Raw genomic sequence first — 18,047 nt, forward strand, 5'->3', positions numbered from 1 at the left:
TATCCATATTTATGGAATTATATTTGCAGTGTGCACTATCCCAAACATCCGACCGGTGAACATCCGCCTGCCAATAACCATTCATGATGCAGGACTGCAGCACGGCAGCACAGCAGTCCTTGCTGCTGCTGCTGCTCATTAAAAACACACACACAGAGACCCAGGTGGTGGCCATTCATTAAATGTTCGCTTTACTATAATTTCATGTGGGCAAATATTTTTGCCGTGGCATAAGCGAGCAATACACCAGAGTGGCAGACAGTGGGAGACTAGTGGCAGGAGGCAGTCACAGCCAGCAAACATGGCCGACACTCTTCCTCACTCGCACTCATGCTGTCAATGGGCTGGTTGTTTCTGTGTAGCCTGCAGCGCACCACTTCCTGTTTACATAAGCAAACACGTCAATGTGTCTGATGCCACAGCCAACCCACAGCCGACATCCCTCCCTGCGACCGGGTGGGTGCCCCTAGCTTTTACAAAAAAAAAAGACAAAAAAAAAACTGTACATTAGCTCAACAAGGATTTTGTTTTCAATACAAAGGCACAAGCTGCGCTTGTTCTAAATATATATAAACCTATAGATGTGTGCATCAGCGGACTCTAGGCATTGCGTGTGTGTGTGTGGAGGACACTCTAGAGAAAGTTTAGTGCCCCGATACGAACAGCACTGAAAGTGTTATACGAAAGCCATGCCATGATTTACAATTTGGAACTTGGGGTTTTTTTTAGTGATATAAACATATATTTGGGTAATGGCACATCCACTGCTGCAACATAACCACATAGCAATAGGTTCGGCATGGCACTTGCAGGCCTGCCCTGGCCCTGGTGACGCATTAATTATCCTTTGAGACCACATCGATTTAACCGTGGCAACGCGGCAAACGCGTGAATTAATGGCCAACGACTTTTGTATCGAGTGGTAAATGAATTATGACCAGAAGACTGGCCACTGCCGCCACTTTGTCCCTCCGCTGCTGTTGTCTCTCCCCAGTCATCGCTGCGAAAGTTATGTAATAATACAATTAAGTATTTTCTCATGCTGAACGCTGAACGCTGCGTTTGATTAACAGAAATTCCGAGTCAGCCAAGTGTAAGTCTGCCGTAGAGTGGGGGCTGATGAGGCTGGTGTTGCTGGTGTTGCCGCTTTTTGCTGGTAGTCATGGCAGAGGTGGGAGGTTCGCTAAGTTTTTCCCTCTAGCAGCCCAATGAGAGTGCCACAGCGAGAGGAGAATGCAATTTAATTAAAACGAACAAAATTTCTTTTCATTTCCTTGGTGTGGAGGCAGATAGCAGTCTAGTGGGGTGTGCCCTGGGGCAAACTCCTGCAACTTTATTCTCCATCTTCCAAGGCTCTCCGCTCTATGAGCTCCATAAGCTATTTGTCAGAAAGGGGCTACATTTGAGCCAACAAATGCGAATTTCAGTCAAATAATTAACGAGTACATTTCAGAATATTTGTTAAGTATTTGAACAAAGAAAATCTCTTTCAAATAAGTCGTTTACTCGCCCAGAAGAGAGAGCATTCCTTGAAGGAGTACGTTTGCAACATTAAAGAAGGTACCAGGCCAGCCACATACGGCCGGAGGAGGATGATGGTGAAAGCGGAAGAGCAAAGACAATGCCTGAGAGGCAGGCATAGACACGCTTTTGTAATTAAATTAGCATTAATGTTGTCTCTGGGATTACGGCTCCGGAACATTTCGTCACCGTCGTCCTTCGGCTTCATCAAATATCGCTCATACGACGTGCTGTCCCTGCCCAGGCCACTTGAATGAATTTATGACGCATTTTATGCACACAATTGCTCGACTATTGAGCCATTCCCTTGCCATTCTCTGCCCAGGATTCAGCACAGCGCGATTTCTGCTCAGAGCCATTAAATTTCAATTTTCATTTCAATTGCAACGTTGTAGCCGTACATAACGTAACTCATTGCGGGTTTTATGACCTGCAACGGCGTGGCTACGTGCTTCTAATTGCCACTGCGAACAAACTATTGTCAAATTTTTGGCCAGAGGACTATAAATAAACACCCAGGGTTGCAGACTTTAACAGAATGTTGAACAAAAAACTTTTTTCCCACTTTCAGTCAGCATCTCTCTATCGCTCTTCCCCTCTCGCTTTCGCTATGTGTATGAACATGCATATACTATATTTATATATGTTTGCCGTCTCTTTCTCTGGCTGCCGTCAAACAGAAGAAAGTAAAAATGATTGAAGCAAAAAGTTTGCACACAAGTTAAACGAAGTTTTTAAACACAAAGTGAGTACCAAAAAAAAGAGAGAACAGAACACAAAGCAAAGAAAAAGAAAACACAAAGTTGAATCAAGTTTGCAGGCAAAAAAAAAAGTGAGAAAACAATCACAGTGTGAATTAAACGAATCTTGAATGCCCTCGAATGGAAAATCTTATACAATAATAAACACAAACATTTCCATTGTGGGAGTATATCAGCCCGGAAAGTTGTCTAATTCAGTCAGGTTCTTAGCAGGAAGATAAATTGCAAAGAGCTCTGGGGGGAATTTACATATTTAACAAACTAGTGCGAAATCGATACATTGCCACTGTCACTGGAGTGGAGGTGGAATGGTGGTGGACATGGACATGGAGGTGGACGTGGACGTGGACCCAATGGAATCAAGTGTACTCGTTACATGGTGGCAATGTCGGAAGTTCGGGTTAGGCCCAAGCACAGACTTGTGGCCGGAAGTGTGCACGTAAGCGTCAGTGTGTCTGTATGTGTGTTGGTTGTGTTCCTCTGTGTGTGTGTGTGTGTGCACCCACAAGGAGGCTGCTGCTGGTGTAAGTGCTTTTTCAAGCAAATTGCCAATGTAAATGTTGCAACAACCAGTCGCTGCAACAACTAAATGCGACCCTCAGAGCAGCTGTGTAAACAACGGCAATAACAGCAGCAACAAGAGCAGACAGAGTATTTGCTGATGACGTCAAAAGGCACCCCCCACAGACACAGACACAGATACCACCCAAATGCATTTAGCTGCCCCATTTACCACGCCGCACACTCACTCTCCCATTCTCTCACTCCCAATCCGACCCACGCCCTGTACTCTCATGCAGACAACTCAACTGGCGGCAACTCAATTCACAAACGAGGAAGCAACGCAACCAAAATGGCCGCAAAGGGCCTTCCTGGCCGCCATTTTGCGTTTCGCTGAGGCACGCGCGATTTTATTTGATTTCATTGCTCTTCAGACTCTGGCAAAGGCCATTAGGCGCAGCTCACGAGCAAAGCAACAGTTGCAATTTAGCCTAAACTTGGCCAAGGCATACATTACATTCAACATTCACGACTACTCCACTTATTATTGCAATCCCCTAATCTATTTTAGATAAGTTGCTCGATGATTATCAGTATATATTTTCTGTGAAGAACTTTCAATGATTTCTACAGGCTCTGTGACTAACAAATATTTGTCACAAAAGTGTGCATAAGTTGGCATACTTCCAAGCACATCAACTCACATTAATGAATTGAATTAGATAACTTTTTGGTAATTAGTAAGTTTTTGTGGATTTTAATATTGCATTTGTGATATTCTATTTTTTGCAAATTTAACTCAAATCCTAATAAAAATAATTATTATTCAAAGTGCACTTATAGGAGTGCCAAAGAAATTGATTGAGATTTAAACAGTCAGCTAAAGAGATACAATCGGAAACAGTAATTTAAATGTTCTCTAGATCATTCTCCAAATTATATCTAGAGGAAACAAGACTGCTTAGCAAGCTCTAGGACAGACTGAGAATGGAATATATGTATGTATGTTTAAGCCGCGATGTAAAGAGACGTTTCTTAGTTAGGTTTAGCTTCTTTTTATACCCGGTACTCGAAGAGTAAATAGGGTAAGGAAACGATTCCGACTTAATTTTTATTTTTTTTTTTTGAGCCTTGTTTCAATTTTATTTAAGATCTGTCTTTTTGCAGACAATTATTAAATTTCCTCTCTTTTGGTTACTTGGCAATCTTATTTCAGTTATCTTTATCGTTTGTTGAGTCCGAAAATCCTAAGCAGTCTGCTGGATATGCTGTTATGTAATTATCATTACTAGCATTTGAACCACTGACGTTTGTTCGGTTCGGTTGTGGCAGGGAGATGAGAGTTTTAACGCTCAGCACTATGGCTTGTGCCTCCGACTTCATAAGTATATATATTCTTTATCAGCATGTAGATGTACATTATGTGAATAGAATAAATGTAAAATGTAAAATTAGTACATAAATATTGTGCATACATATTTACTGACTGAGTATCGGGTATAAAAGTTGTTCCGCGTGCGAAGCGTCTCCCAACGTTGTTCCTCGTTTTTTTGTGCTTTCTAGTAACCAAACTACTTTCATTTCAACTACAACTTGGCTGGTATCGCACTGTCTATCTCGGCTCCTTTCAATTCTCTTTCAGAGCTGAGGGCGTCTTTGCCACTGTAAATTAGTGTCAAAGCAAGCCAAAGTGCTTTCTAAGTCAAGGGATTTTTTCATTTCGCGCCATCTTGGGCCACATGGCGTATGATGATGCGTATACATACGCTTGATGCCTGCCTAATTAGTGTCTTATGAAGTCAGCCGTGAAAGGTAGTCTACTCAACTCAATTCTAATCGTTATCCTTTGCTCACCGTCTACTTACAGTCACAGTCACAGCCACCGAGACCACTTGCAACGTGCAACAGCCACAGGAGCAGAAGCAGACGCAAAAGAAGGAGCAGGAGAAAAAACAAGCCGAAGAGAGTATTAACTGGCAAGTGTGAGTTTGAGTGTGTGTGCTGCGGTGGACGTGCGGCGAAGTTGTAGAGGAACGCCTTCACATTGGATTACGCGCAGTTTTACCTTAGACCGGTGCCAATTAGTGGCCAACAGCAGCAACAAGCGCAGCAGCAACACCAGCAGATAGTGCAGCAGCAATTGCTAGCCCAGCAGCAACATCAACTGCAAATCCAGCAGCTGCAGCAACAACTGCTGCTGCAACAGATCGAACGGGAGTTGCAGCAGCACCAGCAGCTTCTATACGGCCAGCGCCAACAGGCCCAGAGTAGCTATTCGCCCGTGCGGCAGCGTTGGCTCTCCGGCAGCCACTACGACTACGCCGCACCGCAGCAACTTTTGCCGCAACTGCAACAGACCCTACCGCAGCAACAGCAGCAACATCATCTGCTCCAGCAGCACCAGCTACAACAGCAGCAACAGCAACAACAACAACAACAACAGCAACAGCAACAGCAGCAGCAGCAGTACAGCTACTATTTCAGTCGGGGAAGCACCAGCACCAGCTCCGGCCTGGGTCTGGGACTGGGCCTGGGCTTCGGTCTGGGCAGCGGCAACCTAGCCAGCTGGTATGTAACCATATCAATATGCACGTGAATGGTTCTTATGGACTCTCTTTTTAGGTACCATCTGCCCTCTACGTCGGCGCACATTTACATTGGGACAACCAGCAGCGGCGGCGCAGGTACAACCCCGTATCCATATCCGTATCGGGGATTGGGAGCCTATACCGGCGGCGGCTATCCGGCAGCGGCTTTGATCAACTTTGATGCCTCGCCCACTCCACTGCTAGCATCAGCCGGAACATCGCCGGGCTATCTGCCGCCACTCCCTGTGCCGGCAGCCCTACCACCGCCGCCACCGGCGCCGAGCGTAGCCACCGACTACTACTTCAGCAGCCGAAGCACTCGCACGCTTCCACCCCAAGCCACAGCGGCAACGGCCCTAGGAGCCAGCACAGGAGCAAGTTTAGGAGCGAGCATAGGAGCAACAGCAGCAGGAGCAGCAACAGCATCATCGACAGCCAGACTATCGCCGTTCCAGGAATACACGGCTAGTGCGGCGGAGGAGCTGCAAGCTGGCTATCGCTACAAAGCCACTCCCCGAAGGCGCTACGACGCCTACGACAACTACGGCTATCTGCCGGGCTTTGCCAGCACAACCGAAGACGAGGAGGACCTGCTCGAGGAGTGCCTGCCAGCGGCCCTACTCTCCACGGACTGTGACAGTCTCGAGGAAGTGCGCTTTCTACAGCACCAGGCCGAGGAGGACGACGACGAGGACGACGAGGAGGTTGCCACACAGTTGGCGCACATTCTTGACCTGCCCGATTTTTTGCATCCTTACGGCGGCGGCGGCGCAGGCGGCAGCAGCAGGGCCAGCATACACAGCCACAAGACGCCGCCGCAACACGAATACCAGACGGAGCACGGCTCAGCCGCTGCCGCAGCCGGAGGAGGAGGAGTTGCTAACACAGGCGGCGGAGGAGGCACTGGCGGTACGGAAGGCGGTACAGGCATCAGTGGTGGTGGCGTCGGTCAGTCGCAACGCGAAACGGTTGAGCAACGCTATCACCAATACCAATACCAGCAGCAGCAGCATCAGCAGCAACAGCACCCACATCAATTCCATCACCACCATCACCATCAGCAGCAGCAGCAGCAACAACAGCAGCAGCAGCAGTTCCAGCACACACCGCAGCAATCGCAGGGCCAGCAGCAGCAGGCATATCACTCGTATCAGTATCCATCGCAGGACAGCTGCGAGGGCTTCAACCACTTTGCCAACGACGCCACCAGCTGCCTGGGCAACCAGAGAATGATGGTTAGCAAATTGTGGAACAGTTGCTTCCCGGAGTTCACGCCGGACCATGTCCATCGGCACAACTTTTATCTGTGCCAGGTAAGTGTCGGACCACATCGAAATTATGCCACAACGAAAGATCTGTGTCTCTCTCTCTCTTTTAGTGGCAGCGGAATACGCAGGTGCGGATTGTGTACCTGTTCTATCGGTGGATAACAGCCATCACGTGCTTGGCAGCACTGGTCTGCTCCCTGCTGGACATTGGGCGCACCGAGGAGCACTTTGAGCATCACTATGCCAAGTGGTGGATCTATCTGACTCACTGGGGCCTACTGTTCTGCACGGTGCAGGCCTGGCTTGCCGCCTGGATCGTAACCCAGGGCATGATGGTGGAGCGCGAGGACTTTGAGATCGTGCGCCAAGCCAAGAAGAGTCGTCTGCATCATCTCTACTGGGTCCTCTACACCTGTGCCACTGTCTATGCCTTCATTGTGACCATGTGCTATTGGCTACTCGTACACAATTCAGGTAAGTCAGTTGACAGTGTTGTGAAAGGCAGGGAAGAAAGGGGAGTTATTGCTTTGGAACGGATATATTTTGAAAATATTTTAACTATCAATTGTTATTTAAATCCAATATAAATTACATCACATTCTCATGATTTGTGCGATTTAATGTACTTCCATTTCCTCGTTAAATTATTTTGATTGACATGAATTTATTTCTAACAATTTTCTTAAACATAGACGGATAGACTTGAGCCCAAGCACATACACAACAGATTATAATAAATTAGAATTAGAAATACAGCAGTCTTAGGGCATCATCGATTGTCTTGGACAGAACCATTTGTTGCGGCATTCGTCGGCCTCCAAATAGTAGATGGACATGTGGCTCATGCAGACAATACATCCGACTGTCATGGCAAAATTAATGTACACCTTGGCGGCTGCATCCAGGTACTGGTGTGTGGTGAAGCCGGATCGCTTTTTTACGTGCACTTTTTGAGAGTTGTACATGGCCCAAGGTCCGAAGATGATCAAGCACAAGCTCAGAGGCACATAGTGGTGCATGGCAAGAGCCGCGGCGAGCGTAATAATGGAGACACTCAGCACCGTGATGCTCACAAATATCAGAATCCAGAGGTCGGCGGTTAGCATTCTCGGCACCCAGAGACCCAGGAGGGTGTAGATAAACAGCACAGCAATGCCGGCCACAAGGTAGGGCCATGTGAGCGTTAGCTCGCTGGCGCTGAGGCACATGACCGCCAGGGTGAGGCTCTCGAAGATGCAGACAAAGATTATCCAGTTAAGGGGGAACGTGAACTGCAGCCGCCGGAAGCCGAAAAAGCCCAGGGTGAGGTTGAGCCACGCCAGGAACAGGAGCAGCAAATTCATGTTTCGTTCGATGGGTTGCAGCATGGGCTTCCAGGCGTACGTGGCGAACATCCATTGCAACGAGGCCAGACCCACTTGGGCGATGATGAGGATATACACGTAGCATCGAAAGGCCAGCCTAGAGGGTCCCCTGGCACCTGTTAGAATTGTTTTGGGTTGTTCTGGACCCGTGTCGACGTACACCGTCTCCGTTTGAATCTCGTAAAGAGTGTCCCTGTAGGGATTAACACTTCGTTCTCTAATTTCTTCCGGATAGTTGATCTCGTCATATGTTCGCAGCTCTTCCGGGCTGCGATACGGCTCGTTGTTGTATGGATCGTCATCATACAGGATGTCCTCGTGAGGGCTGGGAGTATGCGGGTCAAACACTGAATCATCGTCGTACTCGTCCGGTCTTGAGGTCAAATCCGTTTGCTGCGCTGTGGACACCCGCTGGGGAAACGGGCTAGAGACGGATTTATTTTTGTTACTTGACATGTTGCCTGTCAGTGTCAGTGCCCGTACCCCCCAGTTGCCTCAACCAACACACTGACAGTTGACAGAGTCGAAAAAAAGGGTCGAAAAGCAAATCAAACACGAAAAGGGCTCACATCGATGAGTGATCCACAAAATGGCGAAAGGGGGGGCGGCGTCCACTCCAAACTTCGGCTGTATCTGTGGATCTATGGAACGGCCCTAGTGTTTATATTCATCAGCAGCCTGTTGATCATCTCCTTTGGCTTTATCAACAGCGAGCCCGGAGAACGCTGCTGCCCAGCTGCCTACTCCTGCTTCAGCCTTGGCCTATTATGCCTGTTTGTCTATGTGAATGTGATGTTCCTGCGTCGCAAGTTTCCGGTCAACTGGATACTGAGCTGCTGCATGGCTGTTCTTTTCGGCTTGGGCACTGCCTCAATGCTGCCCGAGCAGACGGCCGGCCATGTGGTGCTGCTGGCCCTGGAAGTAATCGTAATGATGGGCCTACTGCTGCTGCTTGGCTACTGGCTGCCACCAAAGTGTCACCCGCTGATCTACATTGCCCTTACTTCGTTCTGTTTAGCGATAGTTATGTTTGTGCTGTGCAAAATCATCTCGGACCACATCCCAGAGTATACCGAAACAGCGGATGTGTGGTTAGCTCACTGTGTTCTGTGGACAGTCGTCTGCCCGATGCTCCTCTTCCAGTCGCAGGTGATCAACGGATATTGGAGCAGCGAGTCTCCCTATCTGGATATACCCCTCTGTGCGGTCCTTCTACTCATCGACTACCTCGCCTGCTATGCCTTCCTGGATGCTGTCGCGGAAGTCGACTATGCCTTTGAAAACTTGCTCAGCTCGCGGACCGTACAACTCTTGGTTCGTGTGGGTCGTAGCGAAATGTGAGCCCCTGACTCACCTTTCCAAGTCGGAAAGTAACTCCAAAACTAAATTAAGATCCACATTCGTACACTCTTTGTTTGAACATGCCAAAGTGTACTCGATTAAAGATTATAAATGGATTTAAGAGTATTATCTTTAGGAAACACCACGCCAAAAATCATTGTCTATTTTCAATTCCTAATATTTGCCTTCCACTTTCAGAAATTCACAAAATTGATACTTTGAATATTATGGTGCATGTGCTGAACTCGATTATAATGCTCATCGATCTGGCCATTGTGGGGCATCCGATTAAAATGAGCCACGCATACTTCACCACGGGCATCGGCCTGGCATATGCCATCTTCACGGGCATCTACTTTTTGGCCGGCGGCACAGACAGGTGAGTGGTGGCACTTCTGTTCGGCATTGCGACTGTTTTTTTTATTGATTTGTGATCCATTCGCTTAGGAAAAATCAAACTGCCATCTATCCCATGATGGACTGGACCAAGCCGGGCAAGGCCATTATTGTTACGGCCTGTGCCATAATCTTCACCTTCTTTGTCCACTTCTGCTGCTATCTACTGTACCGAGGCCGGGTCTGGTTGTTCACCAAGCTCTGTATTAGGGGCCGGCACAATCGGGACGGTGAGATGGGCGAGGGTCTAAACGATGACTCTGGCTCTCGCATGGGCGGAGGGGGCATGGGTGGCAATGTGAGCGGCACTGGAGGCGGGGTCAGTGGTTCGATGGCTGCCGCTACTTCTGTGTGTGTTGGCGCCGGTGGCAGCAGCCAGGATTATGCCCACCAGCAGCAATATCCCATTGCGCACACGGAGCAGCCGCGGGCCGGCATTCAACAGCAGCATCAGCAGCAGCAGCCGCCAGCCAACTACCAGGCTCCGCCACAGTATTCCGGCTACCTGCAGCAGCCCGTGGTCGCTGGCGTCAATGTGGGGGTGATCAGTGCGGAGGGAGTCTACCAGCCGATTGGCACAGACACCGGACGCACCAGTGGTGGTGGTGGTGGTGGTGGAGGTGGAGGTGGAGGTGGAGGTAGTGTCGTGGGCGATGTGTCCGGGAAACACAAGTCGGCCTCTGGGTCGGGCTCGGGCTCGGCATTGACGCGCACCGTAGCCCACTTGGATGCGTCGCAGCGGGAGCAGTTCCTCAACCCCAACAAGATCGTCGAGTATAAGATGTAAAGGCGATGCACCCGGCACCGGTATACGTTCCACTTGTCCATGAAGTTTTTGGAGAAGCACTGTGCCCAGTGCGAGGCGACACGCAATGCCATCAGCGAGGAGCAGCGCCACCTCGCCGATTGCAGCGGGCACAGTGGTTAGCTTTAGAGTTGCTTTGAATAACCAATTCCCAATTCCCAACTATGTATCTGCCAGATCAGATCGGATCGGATCGAATCAGCATTCCGCTTGGTATTGTACGGCATTGTAGTTTGTAAAAGTAGTTTCGTAATTTTGTAAAAGCTTTGCCAGTTTTTTAAATGTGTGTAGACTTGCAGGAGGAGCAGTGGTGTAGGAGCAGCGCTTGTCGACCGTAATATGGAATAAATTTAGAATATTAGGGACATTCCTTTAGTGCTGCATGCACATGCCAAGGGGCAGCGATATCCCCCTCGAGCTGGGGGGGCTATCTATCCGTATTGTAGCTGCTCCTGGATGCTGCATGCAATTTCCAAACAAATTTAAACACTTTTAATGGACTAAGTTGAACATGGATATGTTACAACTCACAATAGCACCTTAAGTTAAAGCTCAGTTACATACTTATACCTTAAAATGCATCAATTGTGTTCAAGATTGTCGTTCCACAAAAATAGTTGAATACGTTTGGCCCATACTCCCTATGAATAACAGCCAGAACAACCAAACAACAGCAAACATGTCAAACACATACTGCCTATAATTATGTTGCTTAAGTATTCTTTTTTACATAGTTTATTTCCCATTTATCCGCCTAAATTTTATATATCGGTGCAGGTGTAGAGCAGGCACATGCACATGCACGCGGCCCCAAGAAGCCCAGAGTCTGACAACAAAAAATACAATACATAAATATAGCTTACAAGAATTAGAATCTGACATTCTATCTGCTCTTGGGGTGTGCAGTGTGCACTGTGCATGGACTTGGCAAATTTAATTGGCAGTTTTAGTGGCGCAAATTGCACTAGGAGATATTTGTATTTAGAGGAAGAGTAAAGTTTAACTTTAAGATATGCATTATGTATGTATGCTTGGCATTGAGTTGCTTAGTGTTTAGTAAGTTGATTACATAAAAATACATAATTTCAATGGATATTTTCCAAGCAAGCACTACGCTGCAACAAATAACTCTACAATATAAAGCACGACCGAAGAATATTATTAACAAAGTATATAAATATATCTAAATGAAGTATTTTAGCATATAATGTTGAAAGTAATTAAGTAAGATCTATACTTTTTGCTCAGAACAAACAAACAAACAAACAAATTAACGAAATTCCTGTACCTAACGAGGGGCTCAAAATGTTTTCCGTATTTCGTTTTCCGTTTTGTTGGTTTCTGTTTCTTGTGACTCAAGCATACGGACAGCACTGTTACAGCATTATCCTAAGTATCCTAAGACCCAAATTGCAAACACTTAGCAAGTGATTAGAGTTACAACCAAATGGAAATGAAAATGGAAATGGTAGTACCCATACTCGTATGTACATATGTGTGTGTCTATTTATGTGTATGTAAATAGTTGATTTTCATATATGTTGAACGAATTCTATCTATATTCAAATGCATACATAGGCAACCCCCAATGCAATGACGGGCGGGAAGCAATGTTGAACCATGAAATCAAATCTCGTATAAAAGTGTAGTAAACTTAAACCGAAATGCAACAACAATGAAACGAAAACCAAAATCAAATGCAATGAATAAAACTCGTCAAGAGGAATGTGTTAACAAGCAAAAGCAAAACCAAATACAAATGCAATTACAAAGCATATTTAACTAATATACAGAAGTCGAAGTGCAACCAAGTAGCATCCCCTAGCTATGTATGTATACATACTCGTACATACATACATACATACACACTTAAAATTATAAATAAAAAACACACACACAAAATAAAATAAAAATGTAAAGCCTAGTAAAGTAATTCAATTAATTTTTGATAGATTTACATGAACAGAACGCTCATATTCTAGAGATCTCCCATACAGAAGACACACACACAGATCAGATCTCCAGGATGTTTTTCTTATTTGATGTTCAGCATTGGGTTGATGTTATTTTTCCCCAAGTTTTTTTAGAGAAATTTAACCAGTTTTGGTTGAGGTTTTTGCAGAACTGGAAATGTGCTTCGTAATTGTGTCATTAAATTGTTCCCTCGTTTCTCCCAATTTGTTTTCCTACATTTAGCGTAAATGTATAAATGTATGTTTATATAGACTGAATATTATTAAAAAAAAAGAAGAAAATCTGACAACAAAAAAAGAACTCAATAATATACATACATATATAAAAGAAGAGAATATAAAGCCAGAGTTCATATTAACCACAACTTAAAACAGTAAGGCACATATCAATAATTAAACAAGAACATTATTAAATGAAAACAAATGAATTAAAAAATTAATACAATTAAATTAAATTAAACGAAAAGCAAACGTTTCAAAGTAAAACAAATCAAAGTTGACCTCATCAAGAATCACCAAACACCAAAGTAAAGAAATATGTATGTATTAATGTTAAACAATCAATACAATACGTGTATATACATATGTATGTATGTATATTACATATAGTGCATACATATGTACATATATGCAGAATATATTTAGCAAAGAGAGACAAATTCAAATATTATATTTTGTAGATTTTTAGTAAACTAGAAGTGAGTGAACATGGACAGCATATATCTACAATATACATATACTATATACAGACATACATACAGTACATACTCGTACATCCCTGCATACTACATAGAATACATAGTATAGACATGTATGTAGCTCTCTGTACCCGAGGCGTGAGTTTGTTCTGAAGTTGTTTGGGGAAACAAACGAGAATATGGAAAAGCTTTAAGAAACCCAAATGGTTGGACGAAACTTTTATATCTACGCTCGAATAAAAGTTGAATGAATTGCTCAAATGGAGTAATTTTATACCTCCCATGCCATACTGCTGAACAGGGGGCGGGCATCAGTAGCCGTAGATGTGAGGAGATGTCAGGCATTGATGCGAGTATACGTATACAAACAAATCATTAATTCAAAATGTTATTAACAAGAGCACACCAAAATGAAAATTTTAATAAGCTGCATGTGTTGATTGCGAGGAGCATAAATTAAATTTCAATATAATAGTGAAATGTACGATTAAGTAACTAAAACTAAACTAAAAACCTAATGCAAAAAAAAACTACAAACCTACAACAAGCAAGCAAATTGTTTACTTCAAAAGTACGAGTATTTCTGCGCATTTAAGCAAAATCGTAAAAAAAAATGGTTCAACATTTCCAATTAAATGAGTCGAAATTTTGTTAGCCAATTAAATACGAAAACACATTCAAATTATACACGAAACAAGATTTCAATAAACAACAACAAGCTAACAAAAACCAACAAAAACAAAATTCGAAAGGAATACCAATTCAATTGTTAGAAAACGCATGCAAATGTTAGCGCTGATGTTGCGTGGGGAAAGAAGTGGGCATTTTAAGGGTAAAAAATGTATTACCAACAAAAAGAAGCAGAAAAGTATAACTCGAAATTCAGTAGAGAACGTACAACGTGTATGTGAAGTATATGCCCGTGTAGTATGTACAGGCATCATATATAATATTATTAACTATTATTATGTATTTGAAAACAAAGAAATGTGAATTAGTATTAAACCAACAAAAATGGCAAACAAATGGTGGTAAATAAAGAATGTAAAAGACAAAATAAAAACCAAACCTTTACGAGAACTGTGGTACGCCCAGATCGCACGTCAAACAGCGGAGTTAAGGCGATTTCTAGATGTTTAATCACTTTCAATTGGCTTCATTTAAGCTGTTCAAGTTGTTCAATCAGGTTCAACAAAAAACGATAAGGGACGTGTAAGACGCTTCTTACGCGTCACAACTTTTATACCCGGCACTCAGTACTACATCTGCAACTTAGCGGCTATTTGTCAAATTTTAAATTTTTTCTTCATCTGTCATCTACATCAACAACACTACTCACGCCAACACGCTCCTTTAGCTCGCCACCCTCCCCTAAAGACACACACTGCAGAGTCGCGGCAGAGGCAGAGGCAGCGGCAGAGATGTGTCAGGGGCAGAGGCCATAAACTGCGCGAAGCAGAGTGTGCTGCTATAAGCTGCGGGATGGGGTAGGTTTGGCCACTGAAAATTAATTTCTTCATTGTGGCTATAATAATGATCCAATCGGATCCCAATTTGGTGATCTGATAGATATGGTCATTCCCTACGGAATGGCGTTTTTAGCCCTTTTTCGCCCTTTTTCGCCCTTTTGCGGGGGCGGAAGGGGGCGGGGCTCATTTTTGAAACACACTGGTTTCAGTGTGAGCATACAGCAGTCTGGTGCCAAAATTTGGTGGCTCTAGCTTTTATAGTCTCTGAGAACTAGCCGACAAACAAGACGGACAGACGGACGGACGGACAGACGGACAGACAGACATGGCTCAATCGACTCGGCTATTGATGCTGATCAAGAATATATATACTTTATGGGGTCGGAAACGTTTCCTTCTGTGCGTTACATACAACCGTTATCCGCACAAATACAATATACCCTATTTACTCTTCGAGTACCGGGTATAAAAAACCAGCTACCTTCTGCTGACTTCTGTTCGCCTGGTACTTGGTCCGGAAATTTTCCAGTTTTCGGCCATTTGAGCGAGGCAATTTCAAAAGTTATGGTGCATACCGTTAATGACTTGAGATTAAAAAAAAACCGCCGAGTTTCATAGCAGCCAGCTCTTGACACTATTGAAGAAATAAAAACCAGCTACCTTCTGCTGACTTCTGTTCGCCTGGTACTTGGTCTGGAAATTTTGCAGTTTTCGGCCATTTGAGCGAGGCAATTTCAAAAGTTATGGTGCATTCCTTTAATGACTTGATATTCAAAAAACCGCCGATATTCAAAAAAAGAAATAAAACCAGCTACCTTCTGCCGCCTGGTACCGGAAATTTTCCAGTTTTTCAGCCATTTGAGCGAGGCAATTTCAAAAGTTATGGTGCATTCCTTTAATGACTTGATATTCAAAAAAACCGCCGAGTTTCATAGCAGCCAGCTCTTGACACTATTGAAGAAATAAAAACCAGCTACCTTCTGCTGACTTCTGTTCGCCTGGTACTTGGTCTGGAAATTTTGCAGTTTTCGTTTTCAAAAGTTATGCATTTTGGCCATTTGAGCGAGGCAATTTCAAAAATTTATGGTGCATACCTTTAATGACTTGATATTCAAAAAACCGCCGAGTTTCATAGCAGCCAGCTCTTGACACTATTGAAGAAATAAAACCAGCTACCTTCTGCCAGCTGTTCGCCTGGTACTTGGTCTGGACATTTTCCAGTTTTTGGCCATTTGAGCGAGGCAATTTCAAAAGTTAATACCTTTAATGACTTGAGATTCAAAAAACCGCCGAGTTTCATAGCAGCCAGCTCTTGACACTATTGAAAAAATAAAAACCAGCTACCTTCTGCTGACTTTCTGTTTTCTGTTATCTTCAAAATTGTAGATTTGGGAGGTTTTCGCCCTTTTGCGGGGGCGGAAGGGGGCGGGGCTCATTTTTGAAACACACTGGTTTCAGTGTGAGCATACAGCAGTCTGGTGCCAAAATTTGGTGGCTCTAGCTTTTATAGTCTCTGAGAACTAGCCGACAAACAAGACGGACAGACGGACGGACGGACAGACGGACAGATAGACATGGCTCAATCGACTCGGCTATTGATGCTGATCAAGAATATATATACTTTATGGGGTCGGAAACGTTTCCTTCTGTGCGTTACATACAACCGTTATCCGCACAAATACAATATACCCTATTTACTCTTCGAGTACCGGGTATAAAAAACCAGCTACCTTCTGCTGACTTCTGTTCGCCTGGTACTTGGTCTGGACATTTTCCAGTTTTTGGCCATTTGAGCGAGGCAATTTCAAAAGTTATGGTGCATACCTTTAATGACTTGAGATTCAAAAAAAACCGCCGAGTTTCATAGCAGCCAGCTCTTGACACTATTGAAGAAATAAAAACCAGCTACCTTCTGCTGACTTCTGTTCGCCTGGTACTTGGTCTGGAAATTTTCCAGTTTTCGGCCATTTGAGCGAGGCAATTTCAAAAGTTATGGTGCATGCCTTTAATGACTTGAGATTCAAAAAAACCTCCGAGTTTCATAGCAGCCAGCTCTTGACACTATTGAAGAAATAAAAACCAGCTACCTTCTGCTGACTTCTGTTCGCCTGGTACTTGGTCTGGACATTTTCCAGTTTTTGGCCATTTGAGCGAGGCAATTTCAAAAGTTCTGGTGCATACCTTTAATGACTTGAGATTCAAAAGAAGCCGCCGAGTTTCATAGCAGCCAGCTCTTGACACTATTGAAAAAATAAAAACCAGCTACCTTCTGCTGACTTTCTGTTTTCTGTTATCTTCAAAATTGTAGATTTGGGAGGTTTTCGCCCTTTTGCGGGGGCGGAAGGGGGCGGGGCTCATTTTTGAAACACACTGGTTTCAGTGTGAGCATACAGCAGTCTGGTGCCAAAATTTGGTGGCTCTAGCTTTTATAGTCTCTGAGAACTAGCCGACAAACAAGACGGACAGACGGACGGACGGACAGACGGACAGACAGACATGGCTCAATCGACTCGGCTATTGATGCTGATCAAGAATATATATACTTTATGGGGTCGGAAACGTTTCCTTCTGTGCGTTACATACAACCGTTATCCGCACAAATACAATATACCCTATTTACTCTTCGAGTACCGGGTATAAATATTGACAACAACGGAAATTTGGTTGGTAGATATCTCTGCTATTTTTGGGACAAACAGGGCGTGCTATACCTCGTCGTGGTCGGCTGAAAGTATCCTATCGTTTGACATAAAGGACAATAAGGGTCATACCTTCCTTCGCTTTTTTCAGGATTTTCCACGCTTCCATAGAATCGGGGGAAAACTGCAGTCGATGGACAGCCTCGATCCTAACGATCCTGGTAAAGCATAACCTGCAACGATCGGATCCCATTTGTCCGAGATATAGAGTCCCAAACTTGTGGCTGCCCAATAATTAAAATACTGGGTTTTTTTCATTACGCTATATCTCGACCACAAGGACCCCTATCTGGGCCTGGCATGTCTTTTCGTAGACGGTAAGTTTTTTTTCCACGATTGGCATGCGAAGAAATGACATTCAAGGAGGTCGGCTTTTTGCGATATCTGCCAAAGTGACAAGGCTATTCTCTTATAACTTTTGGCCAAAACTGAATCCCCTATTTTATAATCCCAATCAATAGTATGAATATTGGCGATCCTGACAAATTAGGTTCCTTTAGGATCTGCCACTATTTGGCGAATATACAAACCATCAAAAAATACTGGTTTTTTCCTTTTGCTATATCTTGGCTATTCTGTGACCGATCTGGGCGTGTCACACTTTTTCGTAACCAGGATAACTTTCCCGATGGTTTCAAATCAGTTTTGCTTCAAGGATATTAA

The 18,047-nt window shown here is 44.4% G+C and overlaps 3 protein-coding genes across 3 annotated transcripts; 2 read left to right on the forward strand and 1 right to left on the reverse strand.

The window, feature by feature from the left end:
* Positions 1-2,667: 2,667 nt before the first annotated feature.
* On the forward strand, positions 2,668-13,637 carry LOC117901116. Its single transcript, XM_034811751.1, has 7 exons — positions 2,668-2,721; positions 4,813-5,351; positions 5,406-5,732; positions 5,772-6,684; positions 6,750-7,113; positions 9,543-9,723; positions 9,792-13,637. The coding sequence occupies exons 1-7, from the start codon at positions 2,668-2,670 to the stop codon at positions 10,525-10,527; spliced, it is 3,114 nt and encodes a 1,037-aa protein (XP_034667642.1). The 3' UTR covers positions 10,528-13,637.
* On the reverse strand, positions 7,386-8,514 carry LOC117900856. The gene has a single exon (XM_034811376.1). The coding sequence runs from the start codon at positions 8,457-8,459 to the stop codon at positions 7,401-7,403; it is 1,059 nt and encodes a 352-aa protein (XP_034667267.1). The 5' UTR covers positions 8,460-8,514; the 3' UTR covers positions 7,386-7,400.
* LOC117900857 lies at positions 8,516-9,427 on the forward strand. Its single transcript, XM_034811377.1, has one exon. It carries the CDS (start codon positions 8,577-8,579, stop codon positions 9,342-9,344), a length of 768 nt encoding a protein of 255 aa, XP_034667268.1. The 5' UTR covers positions 8,516-8,576; the 3' UTR covers positions 9,345-9,427.
* Positions 13,638-18,047: the final 4,410 nt, after the last annotated feature.

The sequence above is a fragment of the Drosophila subobscura genome, chromosome U, assembly GCF_008121235.1.
Source record: "Drosophila subobscura isolate 14011-0131.10 chromosome U, UCBerk_Dsub_1.0, whole genome shotgun sequence".
NCBI lineage: Eukaryota > Metazoa > Arthropoda > Insecta > Diptera > Drosophilidae > Drosophila > Drosophila subobscura.